The sequence below is a fragment of the Ranitomeya imitator genome, chromosome 3 (genome assembly GCF_032444005.1).
Source record: "Ranitomeya imitator isolate aRanImi1 chromosome 3, aRanImi1.pri, whole genome shotgun sequence".
Lineage (NCBI taxonomy): Eukaryota > Metazoa > Chordata > Amphibia > Anura > Dendrobatidae > Ranitomeya > Ranitomeya imitator.
The window spans coordinates 396,095,927-396,118,868 of NC_091284.1; the positions used below are offsets into that span (position 1 = coordinate 396,095,927).

General features: G+C 43.9%; 1 protein-coding gene across 1 annotated transcript in view; it reads right to left on the reverse strand.

The window, feature by feature from the left end:
- SPOCD1 (SPOC domain containing 1) overlaps positions 1 to 22,942 on the reverse strand; it is a 176,316-nt gene that overhangs the window by 142,658 nt on the left and 10,716 nt on the right. Inside the window, exon 2 of the mRNA XM_069760158.1 lies at positions 6,269 to 6,394. Coding sequence (XP_069616259.1) covers positions 6,269 to 6,394 — 126 coding nt within the window. The remainder of the gene's footprint in view (positions 1 to 6,268; positions 6,395 to 22,942) is intronic.

Genomic DNA, 22,942 nt, shown 5'->3' on the forward strand with positions numbered 1-22,942 from the left:
GAGTCCAAATCTGCTGCAACCTGTCCAACACAGCATCCACACCAGGACAGTCCGAAGACTCAACCTGTCCTGAAGAGAAACGAGGATGGAACCCAGAATTGCAGAAAAATGGCGAAACCAAGGTAGCCAAGCTAGCCCGATTATTAAGGGCGAACTCAGCCAAAGGCAAAAAGGACACCCAGTCATCCTGATCGGCAGAAACAAAGCATCTCAGATATGTTTCCAAGGTCTGATTGGTTCGTTCGGTCTGGCCATTAGTCTGAGGATGGAAAGCCGAGGAAAAAGACAAGTCAATGCCCATCCTACCACAAAAGGCTCGCCAAAACCTTGAAACAAACTGGGAACCTCTGTCAGAAACGATATTCTCTGGAATGCCATGTAAACGAACCACATGCTGGAAGAACAATGGCACCAAATCAGAGGAGGAAGGCAATTTAGACAAGGGTACCAGATGGACCATCTTAGAAAAGCGATTACAGACCACCCAAATGACTGACATCTTTTGAGAAACGGGAAGATCAGAAATAAAATCCATAGAGATATGTGTCCAAGGCCTCTTCGGGACCGGCAAGGGCAAAAGCAACCCACTGGCACGAGAACAGCAGGGCTTAGCCCGAGCACAAATCCCACAGGACTGCACAAAAACACGCACATCCCGCGACAGAGACGGCCACCAAAAGGATCTAGCCACCAACTCTCTGGTACCAAAGATTCCAGGATGACCAGCCAACACCAAACAATGAACCTCAGAGATAACTTTATTACTACATCCGATCACTGGCTCGCTCTTCTTACCTGCATCTCAAAAACATTTCTAGAATTCGCCCTTTTCTTACTTTCGACTCTGCAAAAACTCTGACTGTTTCACTTATTCATTCTCGTCTGGACTATTGTAACTCTCTACTAATCGGCCTCCCTCTTGCAAAACTCTCCCCGCTCCAATCTGTCCTGAATGCTGCAGCCAGGATCATATTCCTCACCAACCGTTACACCGATGCCTCTACCCTGTGCCAGTCATTACACTGGTTACCCATCCACTCCAGAATCCAGTACAAAACTACTACCCTCATCCACAAAGCACTCCATGGCTCAGCACCACCCTACATCTCCTCCCTGGTATCAGTCTACCATCCTACCCGTGCCCTCCGCTCCGCTAATGACCTCAGGTTAGCATCCTCAATAATCAGAACCTCCCACTCCCGTCTCCAAGACTTTACACGTGCTGCGCCGATTCTTTGGAATGCACTACCTAGGTTAATACGATTAATCCCCAATCCCCACAGTTTTAAGCGTGCCCTAAAAACTCATTTGTTCAGACTGGCCTACCGCCTCAATGCATTAACCTAACGATCCCTGTGTGGCCTATTTATAATAAAAAAAAAAAAGGTTCCTCGCATCATGTTCTCATACACTTTATGCAGTATTAGCCCTCTGTGTCTGTACTGCTACATACTTAGGCAGTTAACTGGTTCATGCAGCTTTACATGAACACCTGAGCCTTACACTATAGCTGGTCCGAATAACTAAAGCAATTGTTACCATCCACCTTTCGTGTCTCCCCTTTTCCCCATAGTTTGTAAGCTTGCGAGCAGGGCCCTCACTCCTCCTGGTATCTGTTTTGAACTGTATTTCTGTTATGCTGTAATGTCTATTGTCTGTACAAGTCCCCTCTATAATTTGTAAAGCGCTGCGGAATATGTTGGCGCTATATAAATAAAAATTATTATTATATATTATTATTATTGGTCCACCTATCAGGGACAAACAGTCTCTCCGCTGGACAACGATCAGGTTTATTAGCCTGAAATTTTTGCAGCACCCGCCGCAAATCAGGGGAGATGGCAGACACAATTACTCCTTCCCTGAGGATACCCGCCGGCTCAGACAAACCCGGAGAGTCGGGCACAAAACTTCTAGACAGAGCATCCGCCTTCACATTTTTAGAGCCCGGAAGGTACGAAATCACAAAGTCAAAACGGGCAAAAAACAGCGACCAACGAGCCTGTCTAGGATTCAACCGCTTAGCAGACTCAAGATAAGTCAAGTTCTTATGATCAGTCAATACCACCACGCGATGCTTAGCTCCTTCAAGCCAATGACGCCACTCCTCGAATGCCCACTTCATGGCCAGCAACTCTCGGTTGCCCACATCATAATTTCGCTCAGCAGGCGAAAACTTCCTGGAAAAAAAAGCGCATGGTTTCATCACTGAGCAATCAGAACCTCTCTGCGACAAAACAGCCCCTGCTCCAATCTCAGAAGCATCAACCTCGACCTGGAACGGAAGAGAAACATCTGGTTGACACAACACAGGGGCAGAAGAAAAACGACGCTTCAAGTCTTGAAAAGCTTCCACAGCAGCAGAAGACCAATTCACCAAATCAGCACCCTTCTTGGTCAAATCGGTCAATGGTTTGGCAATACTAGAAAAATTGCAGATGAAGCGACGATAAAAATTAGCAAAGCCCAGGAACTTTTGCAGACTTTTCAGAGATGTCGGCTGAGTCCAATCATGGATGGCTTGGACCTTAACAGGATCCATCTCGATAGTAGAAGGGGAAAAGATGAACCCCAAAAATGAAACCTTCTGCACACCAAAGAGACACTTTGATCCCTTCACAAACAAAGAATTAGCACGCAGGACCTGAAAAACTGTTCTGACCTGCTTCACATGAGACTCCCAATCATCCGAGAAGATCAAAATGTCATCCAAGTACACAATCAGGAATTTATCCAGGTACTCTCGGAAGATGTCATGCATAAAGGACTGAAACACTGATGGAGCATTGGCAAGTCCGAATGGCATCACTAGATACTCAAAATGACCCTCGGGCGTATTAAATGCAGTTTTCCATTCATCTCCTCGCCTGATTCGCACCAGATTATATGCACCACGAAGATCTATCTTGGTAAACCAACTAGCCCCCTTAATCCGAGCAAACAAATCAGATAACAATGGCAAGGGGTACTGAAATTTAACCGTGATCTTATTTAGAAGGCGGTAATCTATACAAGGTCTCAGCGAACCATCCTTCTTGGCTACAAAAAAGAACCCTGCTCCTAATGGTGACGATGACGGGCGAATATGCCCCTTCTCCAGGGACTCCTTCACATAACTGCGCATAGCGGCGTGCTCAGGCACGGATAAATTAAACAGTCGACCTTTTGGAAATTTACAACCAGGAATCAAATTGATAGCACAATCACAATCCCTATGCGGAGGTAGGGCATCGGACTTGGGCTCATCAAATACATCCCGGTAATCAGACAAGAACTCTGGAACCTCAAAAGGGGTGGATGACGAAATTGACAGAAATGGAACATCACCATGTACCCCCTGACAACCCCAGCTGGACACCGACATGGATTTCCAATCTAATACTGGATTATGGGCTTGTAGCCATGGCAACCCCAACACGACCACATCATGCAGATTATGCAACACCAGAAAGCGAATAACCTCCTGATGTGCAGGAGCCATGCACATGGTCAGCGGTGTCCAGTATTCAGGCTTATTCTTGGCCAAAGGCGTGGCATCAATACCTCTCAATGGAATAGGACACTGCAAGGGCTCTAAGAGAAACCCACAACGCTTAGCATACTCCAAGTCCATCAAATTCAGGGCAGCGCCTGAATCCACAAATGCCATGACAGAATACGATGACAAAGAGCAGATCAAGGTAACGGACAGAAGAAATTTTGACTGTACCGTACCAATGGTGGCAGACCTAGCGAACCGCTTAGTGCGCTTAGGACAATCAGAGATAGCATGAGTGGAATCACCACAGTAGAAACACAGCCCATTCAGACGTCTGTGTTCTTGCCGTTTAACTCTGGTCAAAGTCCTATCGCACTGCATAGGCTCAGGTTTAAGCTCAGGTAATACCGCCAAATGGTGCACAGATTTACGCTCACGCAAGCGTCGACCGATCTGAATGGCCAAAGACATAGACTCATTCAAACCAGCAGGCATAGGAAATCCCACCATGACATCCTTAAGGGCTTCAGAGAGACCCTTTCTGAACATAGCTGCCAGCGCAGATTCATTCCATTGAGTGAGCACGGACCACTTTCTAAATTTCTGACAATATACCTCTATCTCATCCTGACCCTGACAAAGAGCCAGCAAATTTTTCTCTGCCTGATCCACTCAATTAGGTTCATCGTACAGCAATCCGAGCGCCAGGAAAAACGCATCGATATTACTCAATGCAGGATCTCCTGGCGCAAGAGAAAATGCCCAGTCCTGAGGGTCGCCGCGCAAAAAAGAAATAACAATCAAAACCTGTTGAACTGGATCACCAGAGGAGCGAGGTTTCAAGGCCAGAAATAATTTACAATTATTTTTGAAACGCAGAAACTTAGTTCTATCTCCAAAAAACAAATCAGGAATAGGAATTCTTGGTTCCAACATAGCTTTCTGATCAATAGTGTCTTGAATCTTTTGTACTCTTGCCGAGAGCTGATCCACAAATGAAGACAGACTTCTAATGTCCATCGCTACACCTGTGTACTGAACCAACCAAATGTCTAGGGGAAAAAAAAGGCAAAACACAGTGCAAAGAAAAAAAATGGTCTCAGAACTTCTTTTTTCCCTCTATTGAGAATCATTAGTACTTTTGGCTTCCTGTACTGTTATGAAAGGCAATTCAGTACTACAATGGACATAGCGGTCAGAGCACATACAGTGATCTGACAATAACCCAAAATCATAGAACGAGCTCTGAGACGTGGGAACTCTGCAGACCGCAATCCCTAATCCTCTCCAAACAACACTAGAAGCAGCCGTGGATTGCGCCTAACTCTGCCTATGCAACTCGGCACAGCCTGAGAAACTAACTAGCCTGAAGATAGAAAATAAGCCTACCTTGCCTCAGAGAAATACCCCAAAGGAAAAGGCAGCCCCCCACATATAATGACTGTGAGTTAAGATGAAAAGACAAACGTAGAGATGAAATAGATTCAGCAAAGTGAGGCCCGACTTTCTTAACAGATCGAGGATAGAAAAGGTAACTTTGCGGTCTACACAAAACCCTAAAGAAAACCACGCAAAGGGGCAAAAAGACCCTCCGTACCGAACTAACGGCACGGAGGTACACCCTTTGCGTCCCAGAGCTTCCAGCAACAAATTAGACAAGCTGGACAGAAAAAATAGCAAACAAATAGCAAAGAAGAACTTAGCTATGCAGAGCAGCAGGCCACAGGAATGATCCAGGGAAAAGCAAGTCCAACACTGGAACATTGACAGGAAGCCAGGATCAAAGCATTAGGTGGAGTTAAGTAGAGAAGCACCTAACGACCTCACCAGATCACCTGAGGGAGGAAACTCAGAAGCCGCAGTACCACTTCCCTCCACCAACAGAAGCTCACAGAGAGAATCAGCCGAAGTACCACTTGTGACCACAGGAGGGAGCTCTGCCACAGAATTCACAACTTGCGGCATAACGCGGTCCATTAGCGCTGCCATTAACCCTGTGTGAGCGCTGACTGGAGGGGAGTATGGAGCGGGCACTGACTGCGGGGAGGAAGGAGCGGCCATGTTGCCGTCGGACTGCGCCCGTCGCTGATTGGTCGTGGCTGTTTTGCCGCGACCAATCAGCGACTTGGGATTTCCGTGACAGACAGAAGGACAGACAGACAGAAAGACGGAAGTGACCCTTAGACAATTATATAGTAGATTAGTCTTATTGCTGGCATAATGGATTGCAATGCATTATACCCGACAGTGTTGCACTGACAGAAACCTCTTATATCATGCTCTTGGCATGGTCTAAACACGCTCCCATAGCTGGCAGACCTGTATGTTTGCCATGACAACGACTGGGCCCTTGTGATGATGTCACAGAGGCGCAGATTGAATGGGGAGGGGACCCTCTCCTAGCCTCCTAAATGCTGTGATCGATATCGATTGTGGAATTTAGAAGGTTAAATAGCCAGAGGCAGTGTGTCCACCGCTCCTGCCAGTGACAGCCAGGGCTCGGCTATGACGTAAGCGGAGTTCCCGGCTGCAATCGCGTATAGGTACGTCAAAGGTTGTGAAGGGTTTAACAGCCATGGATGAAGTGACTGTGTGGACAGGAAAATTAAAAAGTAATGGTCTTGGAAGAAGGGGAAGATAAAAAAAAATTGAAAATCACCTTGTCATGAAGGTATTAAATGGCACATCACATTGCAAAAGGAGTTTGGTAAGTTTCCAAATATTAGGCACCTCCCATTCTGAGGAGATAACACGGAACGGTGGATCACTAGACTATTCAATTTTATTTACCTGTACTATTATCTGAAGGTCCAATTCTGTCTGGTCAGAAGGTCTCTCTAACTCATCCAGCATCTCCACCTTCTTGGAATTTACATTCCAGGATCCCAACAGAATGCAAGATTCATCTTCTGCTCTCTGTAGATGCAAAAGAAAAAAAAATCAAATGTAAAGTTTTTTTATTTGCCCATAGTAGAACTACATAATGGTAGATATAATGGTATAAAAAAAATAATATAGTAATTAGAAAAGCTTAGGTGTGACCAGTTGACCATCTGTGTACGGGGGGAACCCAACTGTATTTTTCGTCTGCCCAATCCTTTTGTTTTAAGATAGTCCACAGTCAAAGGTTTCTGGCAACAGCTCCCCTTTCCCTACTGAGAACACAAGCACGCTTGGCCAGGTATGGATGTCTTACAGGATAGTCGCCCGGAAAGACATCTTACTTGGCCAACAGCTAACTAAAGTCTTGCATTAGAAGACTGAAAGGTATATTTTAGCCTCTGTATACACTGGTAGCTTGTTTTCTAGTTTACTGGATCCACGAAAAATTCACAATCCATTACGATCCGTTCTGTAACAAATCCTTAAAAATCTCATTCACTTAAATGGTTGTATGGAACAGCAGTAGAAGTGGTGATCTGTTACTGTAAGTAGATCACTGATTTGTTTGCCAATCAATTTACCGTAGTCTGGTCTTTTAAATGCTGCACCATTGAGACTTGTTCACTGTAGGTTTTTGACAACTTTAAAAACAATATTCCCATTTTGTATATCTATGGCATATCCATAAGATTACAAGATTTGCCATGACTGTAGTGTAGATTCGGATTCCAACAAACAGACCTGTATATACCTTGAGAATGTGGCCATGTTGTGCAGAGGTGGACAGACACAAATAAATAGGAATTCCGACATCTCCCCTGACAGTGCCGATGCATCACACCCATTTTTGGGGTTCTATGCAAAATTATGTCAAATTTGCCATTTTTTTCTCTGTTTTTTTTTATGTGTTGTTCCAATATATAATAAAATAAATAGACAAGTGTATAACAAAGCATGTGTGACGGCAATAATTTTTTTCATGTACTTCTTCAAATGCCTCATTTTCTCGAACAATTTCAAGGCTGACAAAACTTTCGGCCATGACTACATTAATGAGCATGTCTCGTAAATGTACGAGATGGGAATATTCTATTAATCTCTATTTATTATAAGAACAAGAAGAGTAGAGAATAAGAAACACCTCTCCTTTTTTAGTGATTACACATTTTCTTCCTCTGGGATCTTCTGTTCCAGTTTTCGGTGAAATAGAAAGCAGAAAAGAATAACAGATGCTAATGTGAATGAGACCTAAATGACATTCATTTTACGTTTTCAGTCTGTTTTAGAGGACTCTAGAGGGTCCAGCAGAAAAGTAAACCTTCCAGCAACTACTATTTAATTAAACTCTGACTTATTTAATTGACAGTAATTTAAAACTACTTACAAGCTCCCTGATGCCTATCACAATCCGTGCTGATCCTCCTCCTGGGCATCCTGCATGTCTTAGGTCAGAACTCCCTTCAGAATGAATGTGAAAGCGTGCATGACTCTCCACCACATGCCTACTTACTCTTTTTGCTATGAAAAACCCGTCTGCAAATCAAACTACGCACCAAAAAACAAGACAACAAACATCAATAGGATACGTGGGAAATTCTGAATTATAAATTCGATTCTACTGATTACGGTATGTCTGCCATCCCTGACCACCACTATTTGGAAATGCTTGGAGATTTTTGTACCCACATTACTGGCATATCTCAGTGGACAAAACAGCCGATCCTAATTTTCGCCAAATTAATTGAAAGCCGAAAAATATAAACCTACATCTGCTAAAGCCGAGAGGTGCGCAGCTCAGGTGACAGACGCGCACAACTCCTGCCGCAGAACGCACTCTGAGGGGTGTAAGGATACAATAGATAGAAAAGAACCACCATCAATCTACTTGCAATTAAAAGGCCCCTCAAGTATTTTTTTTAAAGAAGAAAATATGAAGATACTATACGATAGAGTACACATCACATTACGGCATATAAAGGAGACAATCCTATATGGTGGAAGCAAAGAATCTCCAGCGTAGAAAACTTAAAAGTTAACTTTGAGGCTGTGTGTACACTGTGCGTTTTTGATGCATTTTCGCTGCGGTTTTTTTCTGTGCAGAAATGGGCCAAAAAAGCTATGGAATCCTTATGCAAGTGTAAGGTGCTAGCAGGAACGCGGGATGCAGTGACGGACAGGGAGGCAGAGCAAGGGTAAACAGATTTATTAACAAGGGAATACTCCACGCAGGGAGGTAATGGGTTAAACGGTATAAATGGGAACAGATGGTGGGAGGTAAAGGGTACACAGGGGAATAAACAGTTTAAATAGCAAAGGATATGAAAGTAGAAGAACGACGGTTCAGGTAACGACAGTTCCTTGTGAAACACTATTGTCAGGAGGTCCGCAAACTGTAACTCCTGCTGGGAACTCAATAGCACTGGCAACGGCTGGCGCGGTGTCCTTTCCAGGATGGTCCTGATGATGACAATGATGAGTCACTGGTGAAGTCAGGTCACAAGTGTCTAGGCAAATAGTCACTGGAAACGCCAGGGTGCAAGTATCAGTCCCGTATGAGGTCACTCTTATATGGCACGTGCCCTGTACTCACAGTCATGAAGCACACGGCACCTCGATATCTGTCAGCTACCAGGCGCTGCACTCTTCTCTCTATGTTGCGCGCTGCCTGCTCCCGCCAAGACAGAAGCGCCAACAACCACTGGCATGCTGCTTCTCTTGCGGGGTACTGCACCCGATCTCTCTCTGTCAGCACGTTCTCAGTACTCACTCACCCCGAACGTTTCACATCTCGCTCCGTGGTGACTAACGGGCACCCTGCACGTCTCTCCTCAGAGTCTCTGTAAGCAACGGCGGTGGCGGTGCTTGGGTGCGGGCCTGCACTGTATAGATGCTCCGGGGCCGCAGCACTCCCTGGTCTCTGCTGTGCACTACCTGGCTCTGCACGGCTTTACTCTGCACAGCTTTGCTCTGTGTGCACGGCTCTGCTCGGTGTGCACGGCTCTATTCTGCAGGAGACGGGGGCTCCCTCTATATGGCCCGTCGTCACACCGGTACTCTCTGGCGGGGGAAGTAGAGCGTGCCACTCACCGCTCTGCGCGCTGCTCTCTGTGCTGCCCTCCGCACTGCTCTGCGGCGGCACCAGACTCCCTTGCTTCACGCACTTTCTCCTCTTATGCCTCCGACGCTGCGCACCCTTTAAAGACTTTCCCCACACCCTTCGTCAGGAGGAAGGTCCAGCTCACTCAGGTTTCCCTCAGGCAGCAGGGGAAGGTCCGCCCCCTTCAAGCTTCCCCCCGGGAACAGAGGATGCAGCCTTTTTATTTCCGGACCCGGAATGCAGGTACCCGCGGTCCGGTCAACCTCCCTACATAAGCCAATTCAATGACAATCCTGAAGTGATGTGCACATGATCAGTAATTTTCCTTGACTATTTGCAGTGAGTTTTTTTCGGCAGCATGCCAATTCTTTGTGCGTTTCTGTATCATTTTTCACCCTTTGACTTCAACTGACTCAAATCTGACTCAAATCTGCAGCTAAAATGCAGTTATAAACATTGTTTATAAAAGTTAACTTTTAACTTATCTACGTTTTCTATGGTAGAGATTCTTTGCTTCTTTTTCCCCTACCTACATTCCTGACTAGGACGACTCCGGGTGTTTATTTGCAACACGGTGCATGTATTTGGGTGAGCTGACTTTCTTTCTCCATTTTGAATCCTATACAGTGCATCATTTGGATAGATCGGTATACAACAAAGAAAATACTAAGGCACCGATTCATCATTTGCAGGTTTTTTTAAATTACTTTACTTTTTTTGTGTTAAGGTATTAGTTGCCGTTTGTTGTGCGCCAAAGTCACAAAAATGGTCTGCGCTTAACAAATTTGGAGCATAGTCAAATATGGACTTTTTCCTTGTGTTAAACTACTTTTGCAAAAATTGTGGCAAAATTTGGGGGTAATTGAAAATACACCGGGGTTGACTGGAGTGAAATTGCATCAAATTTTGCAACTTTTTAGAAGTCTAGACTCTGCCCACAAAGTGGAAAACAAAAAAAGACAGGCGAGCATATATAAAATAGACTTAGAAAAAAGAATGAATAGAGTTATGTCCTCACACTCCACTGTCCCACTGCTTAACCGAAGATGTTTTAAAGGTAACTAAAACGTTGGATTTTATTCTGGTAAGTGCCACCCTTTGCATGGATATTCAGTACTGTTGTTTTTTATTGGGCTGGCACCTGAAGATTGGGGTAATTTAAACTGCGGCGTGTTATCTATATATATATATATAAAAACGAGTGTATATGTGTGTGTGTGTGTGTGTATATCGACGATGATGTCATAATGGTTGCCATGGCGACGATGGTATCATAAAGGTTGCTATGGCGAAGATGATGTCATAATGGTTGCCATGGCGACTGTCATAATAGGTTGCAATGGTGACGGTGATGTCATAATGGATGCCATGGTGACGATGATGTCATAATAGGTTAATGGTTGCCTTGGTGACGATGGCATATGTTGCCATGGCGATGATGATGTCAGAATAGTTGCCATGGCGAAGATGATGTCATAATAGGTATATGGGCACGGAACTATGGGATGGAGGATGTGTGATGGGTATCTGAGCACGGGACTATGGGATGAGTATATGGGCACGGGACTATACGATGGAGGATGTGTGATGGGTATATGGGCACGGGACTATGGGATGGAGGATATGTATGATGGGAATATGGACACGGGACTATGGGATGGAGGATGTGAATGATGGGTATATGGGCACGGGACTAAGGGATGGAGGTTATGTATGATGGGACTATAGGATGGAGGATGTGTGATGGGTATATGGGCACATGACTATGGGATAGAGGATATGGATGATGGGTATATCGGCACGGGACTATGGGATGGAGGATAATCATTATAATTTGTTATATCAAACCACAGTTAGTTACTATGCCCGGGCAATGCCAGGCTCTTCAGCTAGTATAAAAATAAGCCAAAATCGGGGTCCCTGAATAATGACAAAGAAGAAACAGTAAGTAAATAAATGTTGGGGAATATAAAATAAACAACAAGTTATTATTGATCAACAACTATGTTCTCAATCAACCCAAAAGACTCATAAATATCAAAGCTTAATATTTTTTAAGTTGGAGTGGGGTTTTTTTTAGATTTGGCTATCTTAGGAGGATATCTGTTTGTGCAGGTAACTATTACTGTGCAGAATTATTAGGCAACTTAATAAAAACCAAATATATTCCCATCTCACTTGTTTATTTTCACCAGGTAAACCAATATAACTGCACAAAATTTAGAAATAAACATTTCTGACATGCAAAAACAAAACCCCAAAAAATTAGTGACTAATATAGCCACCTTTCTTTATGATGACACTCAGCAGCCTTCCATCCATAGATTCTGTCAGTTGCTTGATCTGTTTATGATCAACATTGCGTGCAGCAGCCACCACAGCCTCCCAGACACTGTTCCGAGAGGTGGAATGTTTTCCCTCCCTGTAGATCTCCCATTTTATGAGGGACCACAGGTTCTCTATGGGGTTCAGATCAGGTGAACAAGGGGGCCATGTCATTATTTTTCTTCTTTGAGACCTTTACTGGCCAGCCACGCCGTGGAGTAGTTGGAGGCATGTGATGGAGCATTGTCCTGCATGAAAATCATGTTTTTCTTGAACGATAACTGCTTCTTCCTGTACCACTGCTTGAAGAAGTTGTCTTCCCGAAACTGGAAGTAGGTCTGGGAGTTGAGCTTCACTCCATCCTCAACCCGAAAAGGTCCCACAAGTTCATCTTTGATGATCCCAGCCCATAGCAGTACCCCACCTCCACCTTGCTGGCGTCTGAGTCGGAGTGCAGCTCTCTGCCCTTTACTAATCCAGCCTCTGGCCCATCCATCTGGCCCATCAAGAGTCACTCTCATTTCATCAGTCCATAAAACCTTTGAAAAGTCAGTCTTAAGATATTTCTTGGCCCAGTCTTGACGTTTTATCTTACGTTTCTTGTTCAAAGGTGGTTGTTTTTCAGCCATCCTTACCTTGACCATGTCCCTGAGTATCGCAAACCTTGTGCTTTTTGATACTCCAGTAACGTTGCAGCTCTGAAATATGGCAAAACTGGTGGCAAATGGCATCTTAGCAGCTTCACGCTTGAGTTTCCTCAATTCATGGGCGGTTATTTTGCGCCTTTTTTGCCCAACATGCTTCTTGCGACCCTGTTGGCTATTTGCCATGAAACGCTTGATTGTTCGGTGATCACGCTTCAAAAGTTTGGCAATTTCAAGACTGCTGCATCCCTCTGCAAGACGTCTCACAATTTTGGACTTTTCAGAGCCTGTCAAATCTCTCTTCTGACCCATTTTACAAAAGGAAAGGAAGTTACCTAATAATTAAGCAAACCTTATATAGGGTTTTGATGTCATTAGACAACACCCCTCCTCATTACAGAGATGCACATCACCTGATTTACTTAATTGGTAGTTGGCTCTCAAGCCTGAACAGCTTGAAGTAGGACAACGTGTATAAAAAGTGTCATGTGATCAAAATACAACTTGCCTAATAATTCTGCAGACAGTGTATATACTATTCGTAGCAAAAAAAAGTGGTCCAAAAACTTAACTTTTAATTCAAGTACGGTATATCTTAAAACATCCCAAATGACAAAAGTGCAGAAAAGTGCAGCGCTGCACTCAAAAAAAAACACAAAAACAGTCAACACTGACCAACATATAGGACCATTCAAGTCCTGGAAGTGAATTGAGTATTTATAATATAAAATTAGACCGTTTACCAACAACATATCAAGTCAACACTGACCAACACATAGAACCATTCAGGACTTAGCAGTGGATTGGCTTTTTATAGTATGACGTTAAACCATGTACCAACGACATGTCACTCAATACAAAATACAAAGTTTTATCTTTAGTAGACAAACATCATATGTAACCATCACTTTTAAGAGAATACATTCGAACAGTCTCACCAAATCAGTCAGGAGGAGAGACTGTAGATTCAAATGGTGATGGGCACAATAGAAAGGTACACTACTCCCAACGTGCTTCCTCTGGTCGATTCTTCAGGGGAGTAAAGAACCAAAACAGTTGGACTAAAACCAGTGCGACCACCCCACCATTATGACTAATAGCATCCGCTGATACGGTACATTACAGTCCACCAAGCGGTGCAACGTTACGCTGGCTGCACCGATCATTTCGAGCTCACTTAAATAGAGAAACCTGCGCCGTCCCCAGGAGCTTATTCATGTGCTTCCGCCAGATGGAACGCAGGTTCCGGTAAGCGGAACGCAGACATCACTTCCGGTAATCAAGTCACATCCTGGCGGCCACCATAATCACATGACGCATACAGAAGGTCCTGCGCTGCAGCTTAACAGCCCGAGAGACGAGCATAGCAAAGCATTACACTGCTTGACAACAAGGGCAGCAACACAAGGAGGAAGTTGTATTAACACTTGATACTCTGTCTCTACAATACAGTATATGCCGGTGTTGGAAAAAACAAATAAATATCGCACCAACAGGAGATCTATTCAATACATGTGGGGGACTCCATTTAACAAATAGACATTCCCATAACCTCTTAAAGGATACAGGCAAAAAGCTCATAACCTTTCCATAATATCAAACAACCGGGTTCAGGGAATAACCGTAATCTAATCGCCGTCCAGAAGAAGCACTCCCAATGAAAGCAGTAGGAGATATTAGAGCAATTGCATTAGCCAGGGAGAACAGCACGGAGCACAAGCAGAGGAGGAGAGGGCAACAGGCCTGCGGATGGAGTACAGAGGAGGCACCAAATAGAAGAATAAAGGGGGTTATAGTATTTAAGAGGCAGCACACCTAATAAAGGTATACATATCTCCAAATACTGTACACCTAATCATACCAGCTATTAAAAACTATTTTATAAATGATTAGTGCTTAACAGCGGAGATTGGCACCATAAAGACCTGCGCAAGAAGCTCCCCACTCAATGACGGCTGTGCCTACTACACTGACCCTATACCGGCCCTAAAGCTAGAGAAAGCATGAATAGGAGAGTTGCTCGTTGAGGCCTCTCGGGGTAACAGTGTTGAGTTGGTAAATCCAGCGAGTCTCTTTCTGAAGGATTCAACCATCCCAATCCCCGCCCCTGTGTGGCACACTGATTTGATCTATTCCAATGAATTTAAGTGCCTTCACATCACCGGTATGTACAGTACAGAGCAAAAGTTTGGACACACCTTCTCATTTAAAGATTTTTTCTGTATTTTCATGACTATGAAAATTGTACATTCACACTGAAGGCATCAAAGCTATGAATAAACACAGTGGAATCATATACTTAACAAAAAAGTGTGAAACAACTGAAATTACGTCTTATATTCTAGGTTCTTCAAAGTAGCCACCTTTTGCTTTGATGACTGCTTTGCACACTCTTGGCATTCTCTTGATGAGTTTCAAGAGGTGGTCACCGGGAATGGTTTTCACTTCACAGGTGTGCCCTGTCAGGTTTAATAAGTGGGATTTCTTGCTGTGTTGTACAGAAGTCTGGTTCATATCATCTATGAAGCTCGTCCACAAAAAGACGCTATCACTACCTTCCACGGGGATGTCTCCAAAAATCATGGTTTCCTCGCACCAGCCCAGGAATAAATTAGCATATGATGGGGCACAGAGGCTCCCCATGGCAGTGCCCCTGAGCTGGTGGAAGAATTTTCTGTTGAACGTAAACACATTCTTTGATAGACAAAATTTTAATGCTCCCAGAATAAACTCGTTGTGGTTGGAGTACTGACGACCTCTACCCCTTAGAAAATATTCCACTGCCAATAAACCTTTATTGTGGGGAATGGAAGAATACAAAGACTCAACGTCAATACTGGCCAGCACAATATCAGATTCTAGAGTCAAGCCTTCTAGTTTCCTCAAAAGATCATTTGTATCACATATATAGGAATTTAGACTGGTGATGAAGGGCCTGAGGATCCAATCAAGATAGATTTTGAGCGAGACTTAGATTTTGGGTAAGACTGTCAACCCCTGAGACAATGGGCTGACCTTTTAAAGGGGTCAGCCCCTTGTGGACTTTTGGTAAACAATAAAAGTTTGCCATTATCGGAAAATTGGGGCAAATAAAGTCGTGTTCTTGTTTAGTAATTACGCGACTATCAGGACCTTTTTTAGCCAGTCCCTCCAATTACCGCTAAAAATCCTTTGTTGGATTAGCTGCCAGAACATCATAGCAAGTTCTCTCCTGCAACAATGGACTACATAATCTGTAGTAGTCATCAGTGTTCATAATAAGAATGTTACCCCCTGTATCGGACTGCTTTATAGTAATGTTACGATCCATTTCAAGGGTGCATAAAGCGGCCATCTCCGATTTTGTGAGATTGTGTTTGTCCTTATACTTGCGATGTTCAAGATCCCGCAGTTCCTCTGTCACCAGTCTAGAAAATACATCAATTGCACAAAGGTCATTTTGATGGGGGGGGCATTTTTTTACTTTTATTTTTAAGGTCCGTAAAAGGACCAAAACCTTCATGGCTGGGGATAGGATCTCCCAGATTAAATAGCAGTCGTATGTCTTCCAAAATATCGTCAGATACTCACAATTCCGAGCAGGTCCGCCTATTCTCACTGGCAAAATGCTTGCGTCATTTAAGTTTACGCATAAATAAATTCAAATCCTTAGCAACTTCAAAGAAGTCAAAGTCAGATATGGGTACAAAGGTTAGACCTTTTGATAATACGGTCATTTCAGTAATTGAGAGGACACGTGTAGAAAGATTAATTATTTGGGGAGAAATTAGGGATTCGAAAGATTGACCAGACTTCTCAGGGGCTAGCCCTCGTCTAAAAAAGTCCCCTCAGCCAATGTCCCTCTGCTATTACTCCTCCGCTTCCACCCCTACCTCTAAATCTCCCCCTGAGTACAATTAAGGGAGAAGGAAAAGGAAGAAAAAGAAAAATAAATATAAAAATAAGCCAAAATCGGGGTCCCTGAATAATGACAAACAAGAAATAGTAAGTAAATAAATGTTGGGGAATATGAAATAAACCACAAGTAAACATGTAGAGAACATATAGGAATACTATATATCAGTATACTGTACGGGACACTATGTGGGGCCATTATACTGTATGGAGGACTATGTGGGCCATTATACTGTTTGAAGCACTATGTGAGGCCCATTATACTGTATGGAGCACTATGCTGGGACATTACTCTGTATGGAGCACTATATGGAGCCATTATACTGTATGGAGCCCTATCTGTGGCCATTATACTGTATGGAGCACTATGTGGGGCCATTATACTGTATGAAGCGCTTTTTGTGGCCATTATACTGCATGGAGCACTATGTGGGCCCCATTACACTGTATGGACCAATTTTTATGTCCATTATACTGTATGGAGCACCATGTGGGGCTATCATACTGTATGGAAGGCAATGCAGGGCCCTGTTATACTATATGGAGGACTATATGGGGCCATAATATTGTATGGAGCACTATGTGGGGGCCATTATACAGTATGGAAACCAATGAAGTAATACTGTATGGAGGACTATAAGGGGCTTATTAAGTAAGGGCTCATGCGGGTGTCTGTGCAAAACAGTCTGAATATGGACTTCTAATGCACTTCCTGCGGCTTTTCTGGCTGCAGCATGACAGCTTCAAATACTTCTTTGAGGCCGTTACACTCGGATGATGAGTGCTACAGCCAGTTAGTGCACTGAGGTCCGAAATCCACGGACATCTGCGTGAGCCCTTACTTGTTGAGAGCCAGAACAAGGCTCCCACAGATTTACATTGAAAACTTATGGTCAGTCAGGAGCTACTGTCACAAGATGGTGCAACGGGACCATAGAGGCACTAGGAAGAGCAGGAGATGGTGGCTGGTAAGCACTTTATTAGGGGCAGGGAATACGCATTAGCGATATCATGCTAGTGGTGAAATAAATACCGCCAGAGTGGTGCTTTAATGTTCTCTTTTTTTCTCAGCAAATTCTGGTAAAGGAAGTTTGAAAAAAGAGACAGAACACTAGATATTATGATGTTGCATAGATAACTATTGAAATTTGATTCCAATATTTGTGCAATTGATTCATGTTAGCATTACATCAGGTCAAATGTCAATGCTGAATCACAGATTCTTTATCTTCCTTGTGCATGGCTGCGGTTGTTCCCAAGATCCTGATCTTTGTGCAGATGAAGTGAAAATGAAACAAGAATGTAAATATAATACGTACATAAAAAACGACTTTCACGCCATTTGGCTGGATATCATCTTCCTCCTGAGTTACAAATAGAATATGCATATTGTGATATAACAATATCGATTAAAGTTAGAATACAGAATAAAGCCTCTAAGGGCTTGTTCACACGTTGCATTTTTTTATGCCTTTTTTCAACAGGGGATAAAACACAGTACGGTATATTACATTACCAGAAAGTGAATGAGATTTACGAAATTTCATCCACATGCAGCTTATTTTTTTCCTTGCGGAATTGAACCTTCAAAAAGTTTTTTTCAGATCTGCAGCAGACAATCCCTTCAGATTTTTTGCAGCGTTTTTCACGCTTTCAAATTAACAGGAAAATAGAAAGGCACCAAAAACGCATGAAAAACATGGCTACACAGCATTTTTCTTGCCAACTCTTCTGCAGCAGAAAAATCTGCTACAAATACTAAATGTGTCCACAGCACAGGGAAATGACACAGAATCTGGACAATCTTTATCACTGATGTTAGGTTCTTCATTCAGTACCATTGGGACTGGTGTATAAAATCCTGCTCCCAGCCATGCCGTCTGCCTCTATAAACATTTCTGAAGGAATGGTTCGTACTACAGAGCTCACTGAATTTGAGCTTGGCCTTGTAATAGGGTGCCACCATTTTGTGACATTTCTTCCTCCCTACATATTCCAGTCATCTTTGAGCACACGGAAAGTGGGCCATGAAGCTACAGGCCATGTAGAGTTACGGAGCTGACTCAGGAACGGCAGAGCTATAATTCTTCTCTCTCTGGCATTAACATCTGCACAAAACTGCAATAGGAGCTTCATGACATGGGCCTCCAGGACTGAGCAGCATGCAAGCCTTACGTCACCAAGCGCAATGCAAAGCGCCAGATGGAGTGATGTAAAGCTGGTCACCACCGGACTCTGGAGCAGTGGAAATGTGTTCTGCAGAGTGACAAATCACACTTCTCTGTCTGGCAGTCTGATGGCCAAATCCGGGTTTCGTAAAATGTAAGGAAAATGGTACCTCTCCTGACTGCATTGTGCCAAGTATAAAATTTGGTGGAGTAGGGATAACGCTATGTAGTTGTTTTTCAGCAGTTTGGCCTCGGCCCCTTAGTTTTTTTTTATTTAAATAGATTTTTATTGAGAATAAACATGAACATTACATTTTATGCATTTTCCAATATATTACAAAGTTTCTTCATTTTCCAAACCCCCAACAATCCCAACTAACCCCAAACCTCCCCCTCCCCTGACAGCTCCTTCCCAATTATACTTTTATTACCAGTATTGATGTCTCTTTGAGCCGCTTGACTCACTTATGACCGCTTATTCCTCTAGCAATCTCCTCCCTTCAAAGGCCCTCATCCTCCAATTTCCCATACCTACTCATCCCAGCTCGAGCCACGGAGACCACATTTTGTCAAACATTTCTGTTTTCCCACGTCTTTTGTAGACCCCCTTTTCCAGATTGAGACCATGTTTAACATATTTCAGGAATTCACCCCTTGTAGGCGGCTCCTCCTTAATCCAATTCCTTGCTATCACCTTCCGAGCCATATATAATAGCCTAGCTATTGCTATCTTCCAGGTGTTATCCACTCTAATTTGCTCCACATATCCCAGTAGGCACACCATCGGATCTCTCGGCACTCTGCATTTATACGCCCCTTCCACACGGCTCAGTACCACCAGCCAAAAAACAACCAGTCTTGGACATGTGTCATGATTCCAATGGCAGGCAATCACAAAAGGACAAGCACCAACGAGCTCTAGGGTGATGGAACCTGAGCTGACCGCGACCCTAAACCTGAACACACAAATAACAATAGCCGGGGAACGTGCCTACGTTGATCCTAGACGTCTCGCACCAGCCGAAGATCTAACTTCCCCTATTAGAAGAAACACAGACCTCTCTTGCCTCCAGAGAAATACCCCACAGAAATAGCAGCCCCCCACATATAATGACGGTGAAATGAGAGGAAGGCACATACACAGTATGAAATCAGATTCAGCAAAATGAGGCCCGCTAAAACTAGATAGCAGAGGATACAAAAGTAAACTGCGCGGTCAGCAAAAAACCCTTCAAAAAACCATCCTGTAATTACTTGAACTCATGTTCCAACTCATGGAACATGAGGAGCAATTACAGCCCGCTAGAGCAACCAGCAGCAAAGAAACAATTATATGCAAGCTGGACAAGACAAAAATAAATCAAAACGTGGAACAAGAAAATCAAAAACTTAGCTTGTCCTGAAGATTACTGAAGCCAGAAGCTGAGGTAACAAAACACTCTGATAACCTTGATAGCCGGCGGGGAAATGACAAGAAAGCCCGGTTAAATAGGAAACTCCCAAATCCTAATAGAACATGTGGACACCAGAGACAGCAGAACACAAATCACCCAGTACCATCAGTAACCACCAGAGGGAGCCCAAAAACAGAACTCACAACAGACATGTCCACATCATGTGGTATATTCCTGCATTCTCAGTCCTACATCTCGGGCATTCAGAGTCAGCACGCAACCCCGCTCTGTGTAACACTTCCGGTGATTTATAGACTCTGTGCAAGATGTACAGCTGCGATAGTCTATACGGCTCACTTAGTGACACTCGTGGAACCCACTCCAACACCGACTCCCAGGTTTCATTCTCCATCGGGCCTAAATCTCTTTCCCACTTAGCTCTCGCTTTTAGAGGGAAATCCAGCAAATATGCATGCAGTAGGTCATTATATAGGATGGAAATGACTCCTCTTGTGGACCCTTCCCCACACACGTATTCCAAAACTATGTCCTCTTGGATCCCGATACCATCGCCCTTGTTTTGAGCTCTAAAAGCATGCTTCATCTGGGCATATTGATACTCCCCAGTCGGTCTCAGTCCAAACTCCCCCTGCAGCTGCGAAAAGGACTTTAACACTCGTTGTTGAATTATCTGAGCAACAAAATGGATTCCTTTAGCCTGCCACTCTGTCAGCACTCCCAGAGCCGCAAACTCTACCAAATTATTATTAAGCCATATCGGTGTAAATTTAGTCAGTCCCGTAACCCCCCGAATCTGTCGCAGTCTGGTCCATAGTTTACGTATCAAAAACATAGTTGGATACATTTTCCCCAATACGCCCAAGGAGCCATCCTCCAGACACTGCACCACCGGTCGTCGGTTCGTCACCCCCTCCATCAAGTGTTGTACCGCACTGGAGGACGCCTCCCGCGCCCAGCCCTTCAAATGCTGACTTTGGGCTGCAAGAAAATATAACTCAGGGTTGGGCAAAGCCAAACCCCCATCTTCCTTGGGTCGCTGAAGCGTCTCCAGGCTAATACGTGGGTATTGTCTCCCCCATATCAGGCTTCTAAAAAGAGCATTAATCTGCTGGAATTTCCCACGTGGAATCCAAACTGGCACGTTATGGAGGACGTAGAGTATTTGGGGCATCAGAACCATTTTAATAAGATTAACCCTACCCACCACCGATAGGTGTAATTTGTTCCACGCATCTACTTTTGCCTTAAGTACGCCCATGAGAGGAGTCAAATTCCTACACAAAAACTCCGTAACTGGCATCGAGATCCATATTCCCAGGTATTTAAAGAGGGATGCCACCTTAAGCCGCCTCTCTCCCAATGGCTCACTCCCACTCTCCTCCACCCCATCCACATCAAAGAGGACCGATTTATCCCAGTTTATCATCAGTCCCGACAAGGCTCCAAATTTTTCAATGATCTCGATGGCCCCTTTCAAGGCGTCATCCGGGTCCGCCAGAAACAATAAAATGTCGTCCGCATATAGCGCAATCTTCTCCTCAACACTCCCATATCTGAACCCAGGGACCTCATCTGACTGTCGGATCTTGGCGGCCAGTGGCTCCACAGCTAGGGCAAACAGAAGGGGCGACAGTGGGCATCCCTGCCTCGTACCTCTGGCCAACTTTATAGGCTGAGAAAGTTCCCCATTCACTCTGATTCTAGCTGTCGGTAATGAATATAGCAATTGAATCCACGACACAAATTGCGGTCCAATACCCATACACTTCAGCACCCGCCAGAGATATCCCCACTTCACACTATCAAACGCCTTATGGGCATCAAAGGACGCAACAACCCTCCGGCCACAATTGTCAGACTTCAGCTGCAGATTCATATACAGCCTCTGCAGATTAACCGCTGTAGACCTGTCAGGCATAAAGCCGGACTGATCCGAATGTACAAGGTTAGTAATGACACTGGACAAACGGGAAGCTAACACCCTGGCCAAGAGCTTGACATCGATGGTTAACAGAGAGATTGGGCGATGGCCTCGGCCCCTTAGTTCAAGTGAAGAGAAATCTGAATTCTTTAGCATACCAAAACATTTCGGACAATTGTATATTTCCGTATTTGTGGGAATAGTTTAGGAAAGGCCCTTTTCTGTTCTGACATGGCTGTGACCCAGTGCACAGAAGGTCCATAAAGACATGGCTGGATGTGTTTGGTGTGGAAGAAAACGACTGGTCACAAATTTCTAAAATGCAAGAAGGGAAATCTTTATACTGATCAATCTAAAAGACATGAGTGACTTAAAGGGAATCTATTAGTAGGATCAACCTTCCTAAGCCGTCTATATGGGCACGTAGGTCATAGGAATCTGAATAAAATAATACCTTGATATCTGCGATCTGACGTCTTATTCCAGAGAAATCCACGTTTTTCTTGTAGTCAAATGAGCAATTCAAGGACTATGGGCAGGACATAGATCTGCATGAGAATCTGCCTCCAGAGCCTACCATAAATGAAAGGGAGTGTTGCCAGTGTGATGTGTAATGCCCGCTCTCTGCTCTCATGATCTCAGAGTAGACCTGTGTGTGATTATACCTGACACATCTGTGGGTTCCTCTCAGCTTCAAGAAACTTCATAAAGATCTTGTCTGTGAGCTGTGACTCTACTACAAGGGCATCTTGGTTCATAGCACACACATTAAATGCAGATAATGAAGGTTTACTAAGGCTGTAGGAGGAAGTTAGGAAGATCTGTAGGTTCCTTCTGATCAACAGAGCTCCAGTGTTCATGCACATTAGAAGTAGGTGGTAAAATACTAAATATTACACATTTACAGTTATCAGCATTAAATCCAACTACCGTAAGTTCCTAGTTTATTAAAGCCATGAGTTAAATGGGTTTTTCACTTTAAAATAAGTGCACTCCAACGCTTTTATATGTGTACAGGTGCTTCTCACAAAATTAGAATATCATCACAAAGCTATGTTAATTTATTTCAGTTCTTCAATACAAAAAGTGAAACTCATATATTATATACAGTCATTAC